Genomic DNA, 16336 nt, shown 5'->3' with positions numbered 1-16336 from the left:
CAATGGCAGCCACCGCCCAATCAGAGGCTAGCAGCTGACATCATACACACACATCAGCTGCTGGCCTTTGGTAAAGATGTGAAGAGAGCTTCTCTGCTCGATGCCACAAATCATTCACCTGAAGTAAACTGCTGACTGTGGCTTCTTTGTGTAGCGGCCGCGGTTGTTATGGGGTCTACGTGCTTGCAGGCCAGAAGAAGCAGCCTCCTGGGCCTCGTGTTTGAGACCCATGGTATAGAGGAAGACTGCAATGGAGGCTGGAATAGAGGTCTAGCCTTTTGAGCGCTGAGTTCTGCTTTTGTCTTGGATGCAGTGTCAGCTGGAGATTGGTATGGATATCACATGAGAGAAGCCATGAAGAGGCCTTAATGAGGAAGCATTACACTAGTCCAACTCTTGAGATTATAATCTCGGTAGTGAGACATCTCCAGTCTTAACTCCAGATACACTAACAGCTCTGCATTGCATCAGAGAAATGGCCATATCACTAGTTCCACCCCCAAATCAAAGTATCCCAGAGCCATTTTTAAACTCTATTTCACCAGGCCTCATATTGCTTATGCTACTTTGATTAGCCTGTATGGCTGAAACATACTACCATGGTCTGCAGAATTTCCGGACTTGTCTTTCATCAAGCAAATCTGGGACACCATTGGTCGGGATTTGCAAAGGGAGCAGCTAGCAGCAAATGTTGATGATATTCGTGCCCAAGTCCATTCAGCATAGCAGAACATTCCTCAGACAGCCATTAATAACCTCATTGATTGCATGCCAAAGCGTGTAAATGTGTGTTTGCCTCGATATTTTTCCTTCTTGGTGCTGTGTAAAAACAATTGATTCTCAATAGTCACTTACATTAACAAAATTGATAGGGTTCCACTCTGAAGGGCAAAGGTAGATTAGGAAACCAGTTTATAAGATCTGAACAATAGGTAGCATTTCATTTATTATTAACCACCAAACATGGAGTTTACTTTTTTCTGTGAATACCCTTGTATCGTCTAAATTCATGGTATTAAGTTAATGATTTAAGGTGATTTTATTTTCCCATATCAAAGACTTCTTTTGGACACGTTACTGAGAAGGAAGCATAATGTATATTTTATTTTTTTTTTTTTTTCTAGAACTTTTGGTTTTAGATTAGATGTAAGTTATGATTTTTTTTATTTTGCTCGTCCTACTGTGTGTGTGTGTGTGTGTGTGTGTGTGTGTGTGTGTGTGTGTGTGTGTGTGTGTAAAATATAATATACACTACAGTTCAAAAGTTTGGGGTCACCCAGACAATTTTGTCTTTTCCATGAAAAATAATACTTTTATTTATCAAGTGAGTTGCATAATGAATAGTAAATATAGTCCAGACATTGACTAGGTTAGAAATAATGATTTTTTACTTGAAATAATTATTTTCTCCTTCAAACTTTGCTTTCGTCACAGAATGCTCCTTTGCAGCAATTACAGCTTTGCAGACCTTTGGCATTCCAACTGTTAATTTGCTGAGGTAATCTGGAGATATTTCACCCCATGCTTCCAGAAGCCCCGCCCACCAGTTGGATTGGCTTGATGGGCACTTTTTGCGTACCATACGGTCAAGCTGCTCCCACAACAGCTCAATAGGGTTGAGATCTGGTGACTGGGCTGGCCACTCCATTACCGATAGAATACCAGCTGCCTGCTTCTTCTCTAAATAGTTCATGCATAATTTGGAGATGTGCTTAGGGTCATTGTCCTGTTGTAGGATGAAATTGGCTACAATCAAGCACTGTCCACAGGGTGTGGCATGGCGTTGCAAAATGCAGTGATAGCCTTCCTTATTCAAAATCCCTTTTCCCTTGTACAAATCTCCCACTTTACCAGCACCAAACCAACCCCAGACCATCACATTACCTCCACCATGCTTGACAGATAGCATCAGGCACTCTTCCAGCATCTCTTCAGTTGTTCTGCATCTCACAAATGTTCTTCTGTGTGATCCAAACACCTGAAACTTAGATTCGGCTGTCTATAACACTTTTTTCCCAATCTTCCTCTGTCCAATGTCTGTGTTCTTTTGCCCATATTAATCTTTTCCTTTTATTAGCCAGTCTCAGATATGGATTTTTCTTTGCCACTTTGCCCTGAAGGCCAGCATCCCAGAATCGCCTCTTCACTGTAGATGTGACACTAGCGTTTTGTGGGTACTATTTAATGAAGCTGACAGTTGACTACCTGTGAGGTGTTGATTTCTCGAACTAGAGACTATAATGTACTTGTCTTGTTGCTCAGTTGTGCAGCGGGGCATCACACTTCTCTTTCAACTCTGGGTAGAGCCTGTTTGTGCTCTCCTCTGAAGGGAGTAGTACACACTATTGTTGGAAATCTTCAGTTTCTTGGTAATTTCTCGCATGGAATATCCTTCATTCTAAGAACAAGAATAGACTGTCGAGTTTCACATGAAAGTTCTCTTTTTCTGGCCATTTTGAGAGTTTAATGGAACCAACAAATGTAATGCACCAGGTTCTCAACTAGCTCAAAGGAAGGTCAGTTTTATAGCTTCTCTAATCAGCAAAACTGTTTTTAGCTGTGCTAACATACTTGCACAAGGGATTTCTAAACATCCATTAGCCTTCTAACAGTCAGCAAACACAATGTACCATTAGAACACTGGAGTGGTGGTTGTTTTAAATGGGCCTCGATACACCTATGTAGATATTGCATTAAAAAACAGACATTTGTAGCTGGAATAGTCATTTACCACATTAACAATGTATAGAGTGTATTTCTGTTTAATTTAATGTTAGCTTCATTGAAAAAAATATATTTCCTTATTTTTGAGAGGAAAGCACATATAAGTGACCCTAAACTTTTGAACTGTAGTGTATAATATAGTGAATCATCAAAGTGTCCTGATGATTGGGTCTGTTAACTATCTTTGGAATCAGCAAACATCTTGGATTAAATAAATCCTTTACATCGTATTTGATGTAAGCAGCATGGCAAATTGAGCCCTCGTTTTGACAAGACTGTATATTGTGATCATTATTTGATGGCCTATTCTAGTGATTTGCCATCACTTGCCTAAATAGTAATACCTCAACTTTTAATTCGGACACAAAGCAGCGATTGTTGATATTTTATTTCTAATTTCTCATGCATATTACCGTATTTTTCGGACCATAAGACGCACTTTTTTTCCTCCAAATTTGGGAGGAAAGTGTGGGGTGCGTCTTATGGTCTGAAGCTGCGGGTAAGGAACTGTGGGGAGTCAGCGCTATGCAGTGGGATCACAGGAGGCAGGGAGGGTCGCTGCTGCAGGAAGCCGACGGCTGAAGAAACCACGTGTGCCCGCTGCTTAAAGTAAGTGAATATTCATTAGCTGCTCCCCGCCCACCTCTCTCTGCAGTCAGCGGGGGTGAGGAGCAGCAAATCAATAGTTTAATGTAAACAGCGGTCACACGTGGGAGCTCCAGACGCCGACTTCCTGCAGCGGCTGGGGAGACTGTGTCCGCTGTGTAGGAGGCAGGAGCAGGGAGCCGCTGCAGTCATGTCTGGCCCGGGGGGAAGTGCAGATCACTGCAGTGTCCAGGCCAGAGCACGGCATACCTTCACAGCACAGCCGCAGTCTCTGTGCTGAGGATTCATATTACTTTCACTTTGATCCTTACTCTGCATTAGAAACAGTCTCCCGTAGCTGACAAGGACCTACAGTGATGTAATGCAGAGGGGTGGAAAAGAGCAGCACAGAACAGCACAGTGCCCCGCCTCTTCATTACATCACTGCAGGTCCTCGAGCACATCAGTAAAAGTAAGGCAATAAATAATATAGTATATAAAGACATTACTGTACACCTGGATGGGGTTGGATCATATATATATTACACACACACACACACACACACACACACACACACACACAGTATATAACTATATATGCACACACACACACACACACACACACACAGTATATAACTATATATGCACACACACGCACAGTATATAACTATATATGCACACACACACACACACACACAGTATATAACTATATATGCACACACACGCACAGTATATAACTATATATACACACACACACTATATATATATACATATATATACACACATATAATATATATATATACACACACACACACACACACTATATAACTCTATATATGCACACACACACACACACACAATATTACTATATACACACACACACACCAGATTGGAGGATCACACATTTAATGATGGGGAACATACATATTCCACGATGGGGGCCATATATACCTCGAAGGTACCCAGAATGGGGGATATGAGGACAGAATTTGGGGATATTATTACCTCAGTAACACTGTCAGCAGTAAAATAACAGTGTGTCATGACCACATTCTTTTACTTTAATTTTATTTTTTTTCTATTTTTTCCTCCTCTAAAACAAGGGTGCGTCTTATAGTCCGGTGCGTCTTATAGTCCGAAAAATACGGTATGTGTGCATTAATGTGTATTAAACCTTGTGGCCTGGTTAACATAGTATATTAAGTCTTGTGTTTGCATTGTGTTCTACATTTAAAAGTCTTTAAATTGGAAAATGAGCTGAAATCCAGCATCAAATGAACATCCCCCCCCCACCACCACCCCACCCCCAACATGTAGACTCAACATATCATAAATAATGTATTGGAAAAAAGCATTATACATCTCTTCATAAGAATGTGTTCCAACCAAAACCAAGATGTGAATCCTGTTCATAAGCATGAGAGCATAGGCTCTTGCAACATAACAGACATAACAACTGTTAAAAGCAAACATGGTGTTTTCTTTTGCAATCTGGGTATCCTTTTTGTCTTCCAACCAGTTCCTGAGTCACTTCATACACAAATGCTGTGATACAGTTTCTGCTGTTACAAAAAGTAAATGGAAATGCTGGCAAATTGCTTGTTTGATATCTTTTCTGTTTAGTGCTTATTACAATGTATTCATATGAAAGATGCACAAGGTCTTTTTTAATTACTTTTATAATAACCATATTTTTAATGTGAAAATAAGCTATTCCATAGCACAGTCAACTACTATATTAGCTTATGTTGGTATCTCTTATGAGACCTGCAGTTTTTAGTGTTACGCTATGTTCACACAGTGCATTTTTGCGGCTTTTTGTTTTCTGCAGCAAAACCTGATCTCTTAGCAGTAAAAAAAAAGCTATGTTTTTGTTATGGTTTTTAGTGTCATTTGTCTACAGTATGTTTAAATAAATTTAGTTTAAGGCCCAGTGCGCACTAGACGTTTTAGCGGCGTTTTTTACCGCATTTTTGTGCAGAAAACGCTGTGACATTGCTTCCCCAGCAATGTCTATGGGTTATCAGAAGTGCTGTCCGCACACAGCGTTTTTTTGTAGCTGCGTTTTTGTGGTGACCACAAAAAAGCAGCATGTCATTTATTTCTGCGTTTTTCACTGCGTTTTCCACCCATTGAGTTCAATGAGATGTTCAAAAACACAATGAAAAACGCAAATTGCAAATATAGCTGCGTTTCTATGACTAAAAACGCGGCTATAAACGCAAGGGGTGGGTACTACAGTGACGTGTACAGGAAGAGGATTCCTTCTGTTGGTAAACAGAGAAAAAGGAGCCAGCACGATCTGAAATTGGCATGCATCATATAAAAAGTGAAAATTCACAGATTTATTCCAACTGTACTATAATAAAAAAAAAAAAAAAAAAAAAAAAAAAAAATTTTTTAGCAAATAATTGATCAATTCTTTGAGCCACCCCTGCCAACGTCACAGCAAATCTCAATAGGGGGGTCCTAACCTATATTACGTATTTCATGTGCCATGCGGCCTCCTAGATAAAGTTAAAAGCAGAACCATAATGGAGCACACATACCTGTATATAGCCGCTTCCATGTTGCAAAAAAGGCAATTGTGGATAGAGACCAGCCCAGGTCCCAGCATGTGGAGCAAGCTCTACACATACCAGGACTATATCAGAACTGACCCTCCCAGTGCCAGACAGCAACCATTGATAAAGGCGGAACAGATCCAAGAATGGTGCTTAATTAGCATTGCCTGTGGAAAGGGGTGAGGTAACTGAATCTGAACAGCTACCAACAGAAGGAATACATTGCAAACCAAAATCAGGCGTTGGTAAACAGAGAAGCCTGAATCCTCCCGGTACCGCCACCGCTGCTTCCACCTCCTGTGCGGCTCCATGTACGGGCAGGAGATGGAAGCAGCTGCGAAATCAAAAGTGAACAGTAGAGAAAAAAATGTCATACTCAGCTGTCTGCAGACTCCCGACATGTCCGCTCCCAGCTCCTCTTCCCGGTACCACCGCTCCTGCTGTGTGCAGACGGCTGGGACACCTCCGAAAGCTGCAGGACCTGGCGCTGATCACCTGATGCGGTCACCTGACGGAATCAGCTGACAGTGACAGCGGTGAGGCCAGCTTTTTACCGCCCGGCCGGCTAAACTATCAGCTGATGCCGTCTGGAGACTTCATCAGCTGATTACCGCCGGGTCCTGCACCGATCGGTCTGACGGGAGTCAGCACAGACGTGTAAATTTTTTATTTTTTTTTTGCACTGATGCATCAGCTGATTGTATAAACGGCTTTTATACAATCAGCTGATGTGCGATGTGATTCACATCATTGAACCTGATACATCTGATCACTTTGCCTTCCAGCAGACTGATCAGATGATATTGGATCCGGATTGGACGGCGCGGGACACTTGACCCAAGATTACTGCGGAGGGGTGTTCTTTATTTCAATAAAGATGGAGTCACTAATTGTGTTGTGTTTTATTTATAATAAAAATATTTTTCTGTGTGTTGTATTTTTTTTATCTTTACTAGAAATTCATGGTTGCCATGTCTAATATTGGCGTGACCCCATGAATTTCGAGCTTAGGGCCAGCTGATAATATACAACTAGCCCTATCCCCATTATTACCCAGCGAGCCACCCGTCACTAGGGCAGCTGGAAGAGTTGGATACAGAGCCAGAAGATGGCGCTTCTATGAAACCGCCATTTTCTGGGGCGGCTGCGGACTGCAATTCACAGCGGGGGTGCCCAGAAAGCATGGACACCCTGCGCTGTGGATTCCAATCCCCAGCTGCCTAGTTGTACCTGGCTGGACTCAAAAATTGGGCGAAGCCCATGTCATATTTTTTTTTTTTTTTTAATTATTTCATGAAATAATTTAAAAAAAAAAAAAAGGCTTCTCTATATTTTTGATTCTCAGCCGGGTACAAATAGGTAGCTGGGGGTTGGGGGCAGCCCGTAGCTGCCTACTGTACATTGGTAGCATAGTACATTGTTCACTGATAAAAAACGCATAAAAAAGCAGTGAGCAAACGCAGCCAAAAATGCAGTAAAAACACATCGTGTTTTTACCACGGGTCTGTTTTTTGTCACCGTGGGTGCGTGTTTTATGTGTTTTGTGGCCAAAGAACGCACAAACGCAGCGTGAAAAAAACGCCTAGTGCGCACATACCCTAATTCACCAAAAAAGCAGCAAAAAACGCAGCTGCGTTTTTTCACTCATTGCTTTCAATGGTGAAAAAAGCCACAAAAACACTGAAAGAATTAACATGCTGCTTGTTTCAAAAAGGCAGCAAAAACGCAGCCGTTTTCCTGATCAGTGAGGAAAAAGTGTGTATATGAGCTTTATGGAATCTGATAGGTTTAGCAATTACTATAAAAAGCAGCATTTTATCAGCATAGAAGCAAGGCAAAAACCATGTAGCAAAAACCATGTAGCAAAATGCAGCTGTGTGAACCTAGCCTAAATATATAGCCTTATTTCCAAAATAGTTGACATTGTGTGAAATGTAAAGTTAAAAGTTAGATGTGTTTTCCATTTCATTTGAAAAAAAATACTCGTATAAAAAAATTTAAAGACTGCAACACATCTCAAAGTTGGGACAAGTTTTGATAATGTGCTGGAATAAATGGCGCTATAATAATAATAGAATAATGAAAAAGACCTAGCGGGTCATTTTTCAGACAAGGTAAAATTGTAAAGTCTTCAAATATTCCATCATCTATTGCACGTCAAACAATTCAGTTTCTGGAGAAATTCATGTATGCAAGGGACAGGGCCAACTATCACTATTAGGGCTAAGCCACACGGCGAGAAAATCGGTGCGAGTGGAGTGCGATAAAACATCGCATTCCCCTCGGACCAATTCTAGCCTGTGTGTCAGCACACATGGGCGATTATTTTCTCAGCCCTAATCGGACTGAGAAAACAATCGCAGCATGCTGCGATTGTAATCCGAGACTCTTTCTCTCGCACCCATTCAAGTGAATGGGGCGAGAGAAAAATCGCACTGCACTCGCGGTACACCGGTGTACTGCCAGTGCAATGCGAGAATGTCTATAGCCGGCTACACAGGCGAGAGGGAGAGAAATCCCTCCCTCCCCTCCTGAGTGCCGGCCCGCCCCCCGCAGCTGAGGTCTGCTCGCACGAACGGACCTCAGTTGCAAGGACACAAGCATGAGACTCGGCTCTGCTGTACTGCCAGCACGAGCCGAGTCTCATGCAAGGGGATCGCAGTAGTCCCCGTGTGGCCCCGGCCTTAGGCTGGGGCCACACGGGCACTACTGCGATCCCCTTGCATGAGACTCGGCTCGTGCTGGCAGTACAGCAGAGCCGAGTCTCATGCCTGTGTCCTTGCAACTGAGGTCCGTTCGTGCGAGCAGACCTCAGCTGCGGGGGGCGGGCCGGCACTCAGGAGGGGAGGGAGGGATTTCTCTCCCTCTCTCCTGCGTAGTCAGCTATAGCCATTCTCGCATTGCACTGGCAGTACACCGGTGTACCGCGAGTGCAGTGTGATTTTTCTCTCGCCCCATTCACTTGAATGGGTGCGAGAGAAAGAGTCTCGGATTACAATCGCAGCATGCTGCGATTGTTTTCTCAGTCCGATTAGGGCTGAGAAAATAATCGCCCATGTGTGCTGACACACAGGCTAGAATTGGTCCGAGGGGAATGCGATGTTTTATCGCACTCCACTCGCACCGATTTTCTCGCCGTGTGGCTTAGCCCTTAGGCTATGTCCGCACGTTGCGTCGGAGTACCTGCAGTTTATTCTGCACGTTTTCCTTCCCTTGGTTTTTGACCAAATGGCTTTTGACCATTTTTTAGCGCTAAAATCGCATGCATTTTTACCGCGTTTTTAGTGCGTTTTTAGCGCTTTTTACCTGTGTTTTCACTTGCGTTTCTGCAGATGCGTTTTTGAGATCAAGACACTGAGAAATAAAGTTGAATTAGTCAAAAAGAATGAAAAAAGAGAAAAAAAGTATAAAATTAACTTTTAATAAAACTATATGGGAAATTATCATTTTTAATGATAAAATAGTGGTTATGCACATTTTAACAGAAAAATAGGTGAAGTTTCTAATTTTTTAACATTTAAATTTTCGGTTATTGTGTGTGTGTAAAGGAACATTAGAACCCATTAAATTTTGTCCAGAAAAGCATGCGTTTTTGGAGCCAAAAACGCAGTGGAAAAGCAGGTAAAAAGCATGAAAAACGCAGGAATTGTGATTTTGGTTGCGTTTTGCCATTTCTCATTGACTCCAATGTTAAGGAAACGCTGCAGAAATGGCAAAAACAACTGACATGCTGCTTCTTTTTCAGCATGGTTTTTGACCACAAATATGCAAATTAAACGCTGCAGAAAAAAAAGCAAAGTGCAGACAGGATTTCTGCTTTTCCCATAGACTTTGCTGGCAATCAAAAACGCATGCGTTTTAGCGCAAAAACGCTGCTGCTAAAAACGCTGCAGAAACGCGGAAAAAAACGCAACGTGCGAACATAGCCTAAGGCTAGCTTCACATTTCCGTTGTTTTGCATCAGTCACATGCGTTGCTTGACGCTTGTGACTGATGCGTTGTACAACGGATGACAAAAATGAATTTTCATTGTCGGACTCCGTTGTAAAAAAGAGAACGATCAGCTGATCGTTCACAATAGCTGGCCGGCTTTTGAGAGTGAACAGATGATCTCCAGGCGGCCGGCTAATGAGAGCAATCAGCCGATCGCTCACAGCAGCCAGCCACCGGGTGATCAGCCGATCGCTCACAGCAGCCGGCCGCCGGGTGATCAACTGATCGTTCGGCCACCGAGAATGTGTGCGGGGTGGGTGGAGCCGATCGGGGCCATGTGGCGCTGAAGACGTCAGTGCCAGGGACTGCATAGCTAGGGACGTGTGTGTGTGTGTGTGTGTGTGTGTGTGTGTGTGTGTGTGTGTACTGTGGTGGCAAATTGTGTGAGATTTACTGTAGGGGCATCATACAAGGTCTGTAGCTAGTAGTGAATCAGAATACTAAGGAGCTTCAATGGAGTCACATTTTATGTGCCACAATACATAGGGACCTAGTACATGCTGCAATACATGACCCCATGTTAAAAGAAAATTGGGAAGTACTGTATGCTCTTCTGTGAATGCGCCTATACACCATGACTTCACCAAATAATTCTTTTTTGTGGCGGCCCAATTAGAACTTTAGCTATTGGGACCCATTATTTCTATGTATGACACTTTCTTGAACAACACTTGAACAACGAGTGCAGGAGGCGGCGGAGCCAAGCGGGGCCATGTGGCGCTGAGGACGTCAGTGACGGGGACTGCATGGCTGGGGACAGTAGTGTGTGTGTACATGCCGAGTGCAGGAGGGGGCGGAGCCGAGCGGGGAAGTGTCAGGCTCCCTGCACACGTAGCCAGGGTAAATATCGGGTAACTAAGCAAAGGACTATATTTACCTTGGTTACGTGTGCAGGGAGCCAGAGAGAGCATGCGCAGCGAAATCCTACGGATTGCGCTGCTCAAAAAATGTTACAAGCTGCGTTCCTTCCGTCCGGCGCTCAGTCGTTCCACGACTGATCAGTCGGGTGGAGGATGCAACGCAGCATCATCAGTCACAATCCGCCACTCATACAAGTCTATGGGAACAACGGAATCCGCCAAACGGATTCCGTTGTTTACCAGAGCCGCGGATTGTGACTGATACAAATTGACGGAAATGTGAACCTAGCCTTACATGCTAATGATCTTCGAGCAATCAGATGGAACTGCATTAAAAGCTAGAGACTTTTTGAGTGTTGCTACTATCAATTTCTGTGTAAAATTTTTCCATTTCATTTAAAAAAAAAAAAAAATCTAATGTTCACCTTCTCATCAGTGTTCTACCATCTGTTGTGTCCAAAATGTGAGTATAAGAAATTTCCACATATTTGACACAACGTTCCAAATTTTTGGAATTAGTGTTTTATGGAACAGAATGCCATTTTTTATTTGTAAGAAGACCTTTTACATTTTAACACCATGCCCTCAATGTGTATGACAGTTATCTTCAATCTATTTGTAAAAGTTTTCACATTGCTTATATCAAGCAAAGCTTGTCATTGTTCAGTAGCTTAACTTGTGATTTTTTTTTTTTCTTGCAGAGAGTCACCATGAGACTATCCTTTGTCAAGTTAGAGGTCATTCTCCTGCTAAGTGTGGGAATTGTTGGACTTCTGTTTATCATGCATGGAGATGAACCAAGTACTTTAGACACAGAGGAGCAGAAGGTTGCTATTCCAATCCGACTTACTGTTGCTCCAGTTGAAGAAAAACTTGAGTGGCTTCCTGGATGCCAGGAAAACAAATCAATGGAAAGTATTGAAGGTTTTGTAAAACTACCAGCACATATTAAGGATTTCTTGCTATATAGACATTGCAGGAGTTTTCCACAAATTCTTAACGCTCCAAAAAAGTGTGGCGGCGCAGCAGAATCTAATAATGTCTTCCTTCTCCTTGCCATAAAATCTTCACCGGGTAACTACGAAAGAAGAGCCATCATTCGTCAAACGTGGGGGAAAGAAACCAATTATAAAGGTGCTCATGTGAAAAGGATTTTTCTCTCTGGAACCTCAAAGAATGATCGGGAAGACAGGCATTTAAGACAACTTCTAAAAATTGAAAGTGAAACATACGGAGATATCCTACAGTGGGACTTTCATGACACATTTTTTAATCTCACTCTAAAGCAGTATCTATTCCATATGTGGCTAGAGGAATACTGTCCAGGCGCAAACTTCATTTTTAATGGAGATGATGATGTATTTGTGAACACTTTTAATGTAATTACTTACCTACATAGTCATGAAGCAGATAAACACCTTTTTGTAGGTCAGCTAATAGCTAATGTTGGACCTATTCGTGAAGCTGGAAGCAAGTATTATGTGCCTGTACAGGTTACTACATCTAACTCCTACCCAGCATACTGTGGAGGTGGAGGAATTCTCATGTCGAAATATACTGCCCACATGATCCACAATAAATCTCAGGACATCCAGCTATTCCCTATTGATGATGTTTATCTAGGCATGTGTCTGGAAAAGGCTGGCCTTGGCCCAGCCTCTCACATGGGCATGAGGACAGTTGGAGTGCATGTACCTTCTGTAAAACTGGATTCATTCAATCCTTGTTATTATAGAGAACTTTTAATGGTACATCGTTTTATACCATATCAAATGTTAGTCATGTGGAAGGCAATTCAAGATCCTCAACTTGACTGTGGCCAGAAATTGTCCATTTATTTAGGTACATAATAAGAACTGACGTTGGTAGAACAGTCACTTGATAACTATGTTTAAGTTTATGTTCTTTAGTTTACTCAATGGAGAAACGGTTGTAAAAGCTGTATTTATGTCGCGTTTAATTTATTTGATGTTTTTTTCATTAAAAATATAATTTATCCAAAGTTAATTTATGATTAAATGTTCTGATATATAAAGGGAGTCTGTCACCCCCAAAATGACAACTAAGCTGCATAATCACTTATACAGGGCACCTTGCCCCTATTTAAAGAATCACTGTTTGTTTGTTTTTTTGTTTTTTTATTTATTATTTTTTTGTAAAATGTGTGTAAGTATGCCATGTAATGTTGTATGAGTGTATTAATAGATTTACCGCTGTTCTTCTCCGCTTCTCAATGATATCCGCGCTGTTGCGAATAGCTGGCTCACTCTCAGCTCTGTGAGCCTGAAGTTTTACAATGAATGTCTAAGGAGCCACGTTACACTCAAGATACTCCATAAGCTTATATTATAAAAGCCACTTCAGAGTCACACAAAGCGCAACATTACTTGGTGTTTGTGTGTGTGTGTGTGTGTATGTATGTATGTATATGTATGTATGTATATATATATATATATGTATAATGTATGTGTGCGTGCGTGTCTGTGTGTGTGTGTGTGTATATGTATATATGTGTATGTATATATATATGTATGTGTATGTATATATGTATATATATGTATGTGTATATATATATGTATGTATGTGTGTATATATATATATATATATATATATATATATATATATATATATATATATATATATATATATATATATATATGTGTATGTGTGTGTGTGTGTATATATATATAAAAATATATGTATTACTCTGTATATGTGTGTGTTGTGTTTTCTATCCGTGAAAACTACAGAGAACACATTTATAAAACAAACGTCTGAATGACGTCTTGGCCTAGGATTCACACTAGGAGACATCGGATTGAGTTCTGTTAAGAAGAGAGAACTTGGAGAAATGTAAGTGGGTTTTTTTGTTTTTGTTTTTTTTTTACTCTTTTGTCCTAATAAAAAGTAGCATGTTTTACTAGTATTTTTAAAAGGCAATGGTATGAGATGATTGGCTGGATTCTTAATTTTTTATGTTACATTGGCCTGTTTTAAACAGAGCACTAAGAAGTTACTTAAACTATGTCCACGTGTGTATCACTTGGGTTTCAAATGGGGCTTTCTAGCTGTACAAAATTTGTACCAAAGGTATTGAATGGTAGAAAATAAATTAAGTAATATTTCACTTAGTTGACCTCACTGCTTCCTGGTTTTCTTTATTAAATCTGTATCATGGCCTCCAGCATTGATATTTCGATAGATGTAGATGTAGCAAAGGTTATGCACCAACTTGATAACTTTTTAGGGTACTTTCACACCTCCGGTTTTTCTTCTGCGGCACAATCCGGCACTTTGCAGGAAAATCGCAACCGGTTTTTTTTGCTGCCGGTTGCGATTTTCCTGCATAGACTTTAATTAGTGCCGCATTGTGCCGCATGGCCTTGCGTTCCATTCGGTTTTTGCCGCATGCGGCAGATTTAGCCGATGCGGCGGCCGGATGGAACGTTGCCTGGCACGTTTTTTCGTGCGGCAAAAAAACCGCATCGCGCCGCATTCGGCCGATGCGGCGCATCTCTCAATGCATGCCTATGGCGGCCGGATGCGGCGCGATGCGGCAAATACCGCATCCGGCCTCCGCATGCGGTTTTTGCCACTGCGCATGCTCAGTAGCATGCCGCAAGCGGCAAAAACCGGGCGGGCCGCATGGGAAAAACTTATGCAAAGGATACGGTGTTTTCACCGCATCCGTTGCATAGCTTGCACAGCCGGATTGAGCCGCAGGGCTCAAGCCGGATGTGTGAAAGTAGCCTAAGAGATGGTTATCTCACCTAAGAGGATTAGGATAACTTAAAGGGTTTGGCAACTATTTTAGAAGTTTCTTTCACGTGAACCAGGTGCCACAGATATGCTGTTTTATAAATACCTTCCTCTAACCGGAGATGTTTTCCTTTCTGTAACCTTTCGGTAACCTGAGATACTCTACGTACGGGTACCTTGACTTGAGCAGGACCTGTCACACCTCCTGCCTGTGTCTGATTCAGTGATTTATGCCCTGCAATGTAACATTGCAGAGTATTAGATCAGATATCAGACCAGGGAAACTTGATGTCCCATAGAGGAACTAAGTAAAAAAAAAGTTTTAAAAATTGTAAAAATATATAAAATAAAGACCCCAAAAAAATTATACCAATAAATACATATAGTTATGTAAAAACAAAAAAAAAATAAAGTACACATTTGGTATCGCCCCATATAGAATGACCCACACTATAAAATCGTCCAACTAGTTAACCATGGAATACTTGCCGTGTCAGGGACTGGAAGTGACTGGGTGTGACCACCTGGAGCTAGTGGGTGGAGCGGAAACAGTGGACAGGATCGCCTGAAGTTCGTGAGCAGAGATAGGGTTGGCGTGGCCAGGTATTTCATTTTGTGGCGCATTGCAAAGCATTAATTTTTAAGTCTACATGGTCATGGAGTTCTTTATAATTGAAGCAGGGGGTCTGGGGGTAAGACCCCCTGGCGGTGGGGAGCAGCAGCCCTCCCCTGCAGTCCCCCGCTTGGGGTCTTACCTGCAGACCCCCCGCCCCCTCCTTTTTATTATAAAAAAAATTCAGTGACCATATAGACTTATGCCCACTATTGCCGATCTTGTCCACTCTCTACAGTTTCTGCTTGGCCCAATATCTCCAGGCACGTCCGGTCCCCAATACTGTTAACCACTTCAGTGAACACATTAAAAAAAAAAAAAAAATATGCAAAAGATGTTTTTTCATCACACTGCGGAAAAATGTGGAATAAAACTAGATCAAAAAGTTGCATGTAAATAAAAATGGTATAGCTGAAAATGTCATCTTGTCCCAGCTCAGCTCCACCGCTAAAAGATGAAAAAGCTATAGCTCTTACAATATGGCCATGCAAAAACATTTTTTTTCTGTAAAATTTAGTTTTTGCTGTGTGTAAGTGTCAAAAAAAAAAACTACATTTAGACCCTGTGTGCACACTGCTGTTTTTGGGGGTTTTTTTGGTGCAGTTTTGGGTGCAGTTTGTGGTCCTAAACTGCGTGTATGACCTTCCCCAACAAAGTCTATGAGAAATTTGAAACGCTGTGCGCACATTGCTTATTTTTTGACTGCAGTTTTGGGTGCAGAAAATAGAAGCAGCATGTCACTTCTTTTCTGCGTTTTTTCCATGCGTTTTCCATTCAATATAGTGAAAAACGCATGGGAAAAAACGCACCAAAAATGGTGAAGAAAACGCATTCGGTTTTTGATGTGTATTTTTCAGCCAGAGGGTGCGTTTTTTTGTTCAATAAACAAAACTTCTGTGTGCGCACATACCCTAAATATGGTATCACTGTGATTGTATTGACCCAAAACCTGGATTAGGCTGTGTGCGCATGTTGCGTAATTTCATGCCTTTACGCTGCGTATTGCACTGCAGCGTAAAGGCATGTGTCCTGCGTCCCACAGCATAATTCAGCCGCACGTTGCGTTTGAGAGCGCAGCGATTTGGATGCTGAAATTTTGATCCAAATTGCTGCTCTCAAAAAAGCAACATGTCACTTATTTTGTGCGCTTTGGATGCTGCTCCCACTATGTCAATGGCCTCTTTCACACGTCCGTGAAAAACTACGCACGTTTTTCACGGACGTGTCAGAGGTGCGTT

The 16336-nt window shown here is 41.8% G+C and overlaps 1 protein-coding gene across 2 annotated transcripts in view; it reads left to right on the top strand.

Annotated features, from left to right (window-relative positions):
• Positions 1-13253, top strand: part of LOC142295162 (N-acetyllactosaminide beta-1,3-N-acetylglucosaminyltransferase 3-like) — a 97899-nt gene extending 84646 nt beyond the window's left edge. For both annotated transcript variants that reach the window (XM_075338245.1, XM_075338239.1), the window contains exon 2: positions 11428-13253. In XM_075338245.1, the coding sequence (XP_075194360.1) occupies positions 11437-12576 (1140 nt within the window). In that variant the 5' untranslated portion in view covers positions 11428-11436 and the 3' untranslated portion in view covers positions 12577-13253. The remainder of the gene's footprint in view (positions 1-11427) is intronic.
• The last annotated feature ends 3083 nt before the right edge of the window (positions 13254-16336 follow it).

Source organism: Anomaloglossus baeobatrachus, chromosome 1 (genome assembly GCF_048569485.1).
Source record: "Anomaloglossus baeobatrachus isolate aAnoBae1 chromosome 1, aAnoBae1.hap1, whole genome shotgun sequence".
In the NCBI taxonomy this organism is placed as follows: Eukaryota; Metazoa; Chordata; class Amphibia; order Anura; family Aromobatidae; genus Anomaloglossus; species Anomaloglossus baeobatrachus.
This window is presented reverse-complemented; position numbering and strand designations above follow the sequence as displayed.